At 38.4% G+C, this 6,000-nt stretch overlaps 1 protein-coding gene across 3 annotated transcripts in view; it reads right to left on the reverse strand.

The window, feature by feature from the left end:
• LOC139444133 (girdin-like) overlaps positions 1–5,728 on the reverse strand; it is a 96,271-nt gene extending 90,543 nt beyond the window's left edge. For all 3 annotated transcript variants that reach the window (XM_071225035.1, XM_071225034.1, XM_071225033.1), the window contains exons 1-2: positions 5,061–5,728; positions 4,678–4,766 (exon numbers count right to left, since the gene is read on the reverse strand). In XM_071225035.1, the coding sequence (XP_071081136.1) occupies positions 4,678–4,766; positions 5,061–5,105 (134 nt within the window). In that variant the 5' untranslated portion in view covers positions 5,106–5,728. The remainder of the gene's footprint in view (positions 1–4,677; positions 4,767–5,060) is intronic.
• Between the last annotated feature and the right edge of the window lie 272 nt (positions 5,729–6,000).

A 6,000-nucleotide genomic window follows, 5' to 3' on the forward strand; every position in this document is an offset into this window, starting at 1 on the left:
TGCCTAGCACAGGTTAATGGGGGCCTAAGATATACTCTAACCAGGAATCCTGCCAGTAAGGAAACTTAAATCTATCATGTATTCAGTTGATAAAGTTATTTCACCATGCTATATAATATTAAAAGATAACAAAATACATTTCTGTACAATGAGAACTTTCTTGTACCATGTGTACAGAGACAACTACAGATAGGTATTTACATAGAGCTGCTCAGAAGATGATAATTGGCCCCAAGACTGCAGCAAATGACAGTAAATATTCCCAAATTGTATTGCCATATTCCCAATTCCTCACATTTCATGAAAATAAAGAATGTTATAAATCCAACTTTGGAAATATCACAATATTTTCCCAATTTGCCTGCCAGTTTTGGAATTCTAGATAAATCCCTGACAGAACTAGTCAACTATGCTACACAACTAGATCTGGATAGAAACCATCTAGCCTAGTATCATCTAGCCATCTAGCGTTAGTAAGGATTTATTCCTCCAAACCTGACTACAGTTCCTTAGGAACCATTACACACTTTACATAGTTGTACCAGGTACTGGAGCACTTTGAATAATATCAATCAGTTATGTAGGATCCTCTGATACCATGCAGAGAGACAGACTGTTTGTTTGTTTGTTGTTTAACGCCACACTCAGCAAATGTTCCAGATATATGACGACTGTCTGTAAATAATGGAGTCTGAACCAGACAATCCAGTAATTGATATCATTAGCATTGATTCACGCAATTGGGATAATGACATGCATCAACCAAGTCAGCAAGCCTGAAAACCTGATCCTTCTAGTCGTCTCTTACGACAAGCATAGTTGCCACTTACGACGAGCATGGGTTGCTGAAGACCTATTCCGGACTTCATGAGAGAGAGTCCGTGAGTGTCATTCAACACCAACATTATTTCAGCCTTGCACAGCAGCCTTTAAATAACCCAGTCCAATCCAGACAAACCAGGACTGAAAACAAGAGCAACGATCCAAGTCATCAGACATCAGTCTATGCCAAAACATAGGAGTCTACCAACCCTAACCTGACCCGATCTCTTGACATTATTTTCAGCAGATCTCAGTGCAAATGTAATCCGCAGTCAGTGAATGACAACTGGATTTTCATTAGCACATTCTTTATAACAGGCATGGGACACTGGGGTATTCTTCCCTGGAATCCCTCAAGGGTTAATGTGGCCATACTGATGAGGAGCCGGCGTCACTTACATCACCGCTGACCAGTACATCAATGTCACAGACGCCTCCCAACTCATTAATTCACCAACACAACCATGATTATCTTCCATCTCACCTTGGAGTCAAACAAAGCCCTTATCTCTCAGTAATAATAATTCACTTGCAATACAGCACTGACAAAGATTATAATTACACAGACCTGATAATTGGACGGGAAAATAAAGGACTGTTTGTCAAGCCCACTACTAACTAAACACTGAACCATTCTTCCAGGTGTTCTGTACAACACAGGCTGCAGGACTCATGTCATATCACAGGTGGCAGTATTTGAGAATGCAGGGATTTGTCTAGGACTCTAAACTAAATGCACTTGGCAGCTATTATTTAATAATTGATATCAGAATTTTAATTCAAGTGACAAGAACTATAGTTGTAGATGTAGTTCCATTTCATACCTTGCCTGCACGTAAGTGTAAGAACCTTCGTGAAGACAAACATTGAAAAAATAAAATAAAAACTGGTTCAGCAAGATTGTATTGATGTGTATCACATTTTACAAAACCTTGACAATTAATCGGTGCATCAATGTATCATTCATCCTAGTTTCAAACAAACAAATATTACTTGTTCAAAATTTCAATTCAACTTGAACTGATGACACCAACAGTCAGGCTTCTTCGTCTACACTTCTGGCTATAGAGTAAATACTGAACAAACAAATCCTGCTGATGTTCTACTTGCCAGTTTTCTAAATGTATTCTAAAGAAACAAGGAAATAATACTGCAATGAAATATCTTATCAGCTGACAGTTGTCGGTGATTGTTTCAGAGATTATAATAACAATGAAAGTAGTAAACACAACACATTTTGTGTAAACAGTCGCTACTATACACACAACAAACTTCCATAACGAAACCATCCAGCAGCCAATACTGTTTGTCGGACATGCAATGAGGCATGCCTCAAACTGGAAGTTGGAACAAGATGAATCAACTGTCTGATTACTTGGTGTGTTTTCTTAAACATGTTAAAGTAAATGTTCACAAATGAAATATATTCTGAACGATCTCTACAAATACTTCAAGTTTAGCCAACTGGGACACACCCTTTTAAAATTATATTCCCGTATAGAAGGGATATTAGTCCAGACAGATTCAACTCTTGTTGAACACTCTTTCTGCATCCTATTTAAACAGAACTGCCGAGGTCTTACATTTATTTTTTCTTGGTTTACACATCAGACAACCTCAAAAATAAAAAAAATAGAAAATTCAGAAGAAAATAACATCAGAACGACAAGGGTTTTTAATATCCCGCCAATGGCAAAGAATGGTCTGACGATATAAATGATAATGAGATGCTGCTGTCAGATTTTAGTTTTACGAGGACCCACACCTGCTTAAGATTTTTAAGATATTTTTATCACCTACCAATTCAAATCAAATCAAAATTTAAGATGATTAAACAAATCCTGAAAGACTTATGATAGTTATTGATGAAAGGCTATCTAAATTCCACTGATTGACAGAATGGAACATGATGTATTGAGTGTCGTCAGTGGAAACATTACACAAAGCATTTAAAAGAAATTCAACCCATAGACCAATGTTTCCTGTCAAAATCTGTAAACCAAACAATACAAGTCTGGCCTTAGAAGTACACCATAAATTGTCAATCTTGGGGCCCATTCTTGCTCAATCAGTCACCAGATGCAGCATGAAAGCCCCAGCAAACACCCAACACTGCTGACATGATAACAAGCAGTCCGATATGTCAGATCTTTATTTATTATGAAGAAATTCCCATGTCCTCTCATTTGTGCAAATAAACCCACTGATCACCCATATCTCGAGTATTCCCCTCCTCAGTTTCTTCCCCTCACGCTCTACCTGTCCACATAAGCCTTTGATGTTCTTACCTGTAATCAAGTAATTACCTAACCACAGGTGCAACTAAAGGTACGCTGACACGTACCATGGGTGACATTGACCTTTGTGAAGTGCGAACATGCTGACTGCAGTTTACCCCGTTGGAGATAACAATACCCCTGGGAACAAACACCCCCTTCCCTACCTTCCCCCACCCTCACACTTCCTCACCATTGTGTGCGTTCAGTGAAGTGTGACCAACATGCAGACACAGATGATGGTTAATGATGCAAGGCTTGCTAAATCCAACTTATTGAGGTGCCTGTGGCTAAATACATGGACACAGAATGACCAGAATATCGAATTAAAATAATAGTTCCACTTAACCGGTTTGACAACTAAATTGCTTCAATTTAACTTCCGAATCAATTGATAATAAGCCATGTGAGAAAACGTTCTTGTTTTTCATGAGCAATGGCAGGGAGGTCAGGGGGACTTCTTTTCTTATTTAGAGGCATCAGAAGCTGTACTAAATAATAATATCTGTAATTTGATAAGCAACTGATGCAGTCTGTGCCCCAAATACTTAGGTTTATTAGCCGCAAAATGGCTCTTCACGTCATTTTCTTGTTTGATTGTTATTTAACGCTGCACTCAGCAATATTCCAGCTATATGACAGCGGTCTGTAAATAATCGAGTATGGACCAGACAATCCAGTGATTGATATCATGAGCATCGATCCATGCAATTGGGATCGATGACATGCATCAACCAGTTCAGTGCGCCTGATCACTCGATCCTCTTACGACAAGCAAAGTCACCTTTTACCTCAAGCATGGGTTGCTGAAGACCTATTCTACCTCGGATCTTTACAGGTGTCACATCACTTTCTATTGATTTTAGTGTTATAATATGTACTATATTTTGGTGAGCTTATGAGACCAAACAGAATTTTACTAGACGTAGGCTCTGGACTAATGGCAAAATCTCAGACTGCTGATGATGGAACCAATTGTAACAAGTCAAATAAATCTTTAAACTTTGCAGGACTTCAAAAAAAAAAGAAAAGATTTATTTTTTCCATTATTTCATTTCATAACCACTAACATCAAAACAATTATTAAAAAATGCAATTACTCTGCGTATGCTCTGTATCCAGTAGTGACACAAAATGTTATCAAACAATATATGGTTGCTATTCCTTTATCTATTTACCACAGACAGTATGACTATTGTTCACATAGTGCTATTGTGTGATGTTTCAGCATGAGTTAATAGAACTTAATACAGGTCAATAATATACCAGACAAGAAATAAAAGGCCACATCAGGTATGAAGCTCAGTTGAGAAATACTCAGTCACATAGCACCTGCTAGCACCATTCTTTTCACCTTACAATCAATTATTTATCCTATCTGAAGAATAGCTGGTGTGATCAACTCAATAATCCACAGAAACTTGACCAAGGACAAATAATGTTGCATTTTTTTCAGGAGTGCTTTTCTACTCACAGAAGGGCATATGAAAGAATGGTCTGCAAACAAATGGACACCATTTTAAGTGAAGTTGACATTACTACTAATCGACGACATTTCATAGGCTTTGTTTCTACTCACATCCGTTGCATGACATCACACAGGAAAACTCCATCGTATAAATCCTTGTACTTGAGAGGAGGGCTGTCATTGTCTCGAAAAGTTTCCACCTGAATTCAAATGCAAACAATTAATTTAAATTCAGTGGAAAGCCAAATAGGGCCTAGATCTATATGAAAAACATCACCATCATATACTTTTAGGTCTCTGTTAGTTAAGTAGAGTCTAGATGTTACAATATTGTTTCAACAGATTTGTCATATTAGGCCTACTTTATTCAGGAGAAGTTAAATAGACTCATATGAGTCGTGCATCGGCGTGCTATATAAAGTTAATAAGAACAAAATGAATATATGTCATTTCAAATGTGATACGAGTAAAGAGATTCAACATTAAGCACTCACCCATACTACAAGAGGGTTCGCCATGTAGGCCCTGTCCTCTGCCATTTTCAAAATTTTCAAGCTTGGGTTTTCTCACAGGTAAATCCTCGTGGGTCGCTCTATCAGCCTCATACTCACGCCGATACTGGCTTTGTAAACACTGGACTAGATATAGAACTAAACATTAGATCAAGAACAGATAGATAAAGAAATTCCTCCACTGAAACACACACAATCCACACGTGGGGATCCTACTCCTAGATGTCATTCATCTGTTGTTGACAACTCTCACTCTTGCAATTTCTTCTGAGAAAAGGCGAGAGTAAGTAAGATCCGAATGTCCAAACAGCACTGAAAGCACACACTCCTTCTGGCCTCATGAATAACATTCCATTTGAATCAATGTTTACAATGGCTCAGAATCTCAGACAGGTAGAAGCATGCACGAGCCTTGAAATTCACAACACTGCGACGGCAATAAGCTTGCTGATTACGTCTGGGGATCATTTAGCTTAATGCGTGCCGGTTCACTTCGCTTCAGTCAATGGGAAGGACAACTTTCTTCTATGTTGTCAAGTCCTGTGTACGTGTGGTCTTGGAAAGATAGTGGACAGGAAATGACACATATATGCTACTTGCATACATTCGAGTCTCCGCGGTTTCTTCCTCACATTTTTACTAAACTGTGTCACGCCATTACATTTAGTTACAGCCAATCACGTTAGTGCTATATGACCTTTGACATGACAATGTATCACTCCGCGGTGAATATTTACCAGTTACTATGGTATTCTGTTAGTGGCGCGTAAACCAAGTGTTATGAATGTCCTCCCAGCTCGCCAAAGCCGGCTTATTGGTCCTTTGGAGTTTACTGAAGAGTAAAAATTCTCGTTTATAAAATATTTTAGAACTACATCTTGGTAATCGCGTTGAGGCTACCATGTCAACGAAACGGACACCT

This window comes from Haliotis cracherodii, unplaced genomic scaffold (assembly GCF_022045235.1).
Source record: "Haliotis cracherodii isolate W230 unplaced genomic scaffold, xgHalCrac1.p SCAF_5, whole genome shotgun sequence".
Taxonomy (NCBI): domain Eukaryota; kingdom Metazoa; phylum Mollusca; class Gastropoda; order Lepetellida; family Haliotidae; genus Haliotis; species Haliotis cracherodii.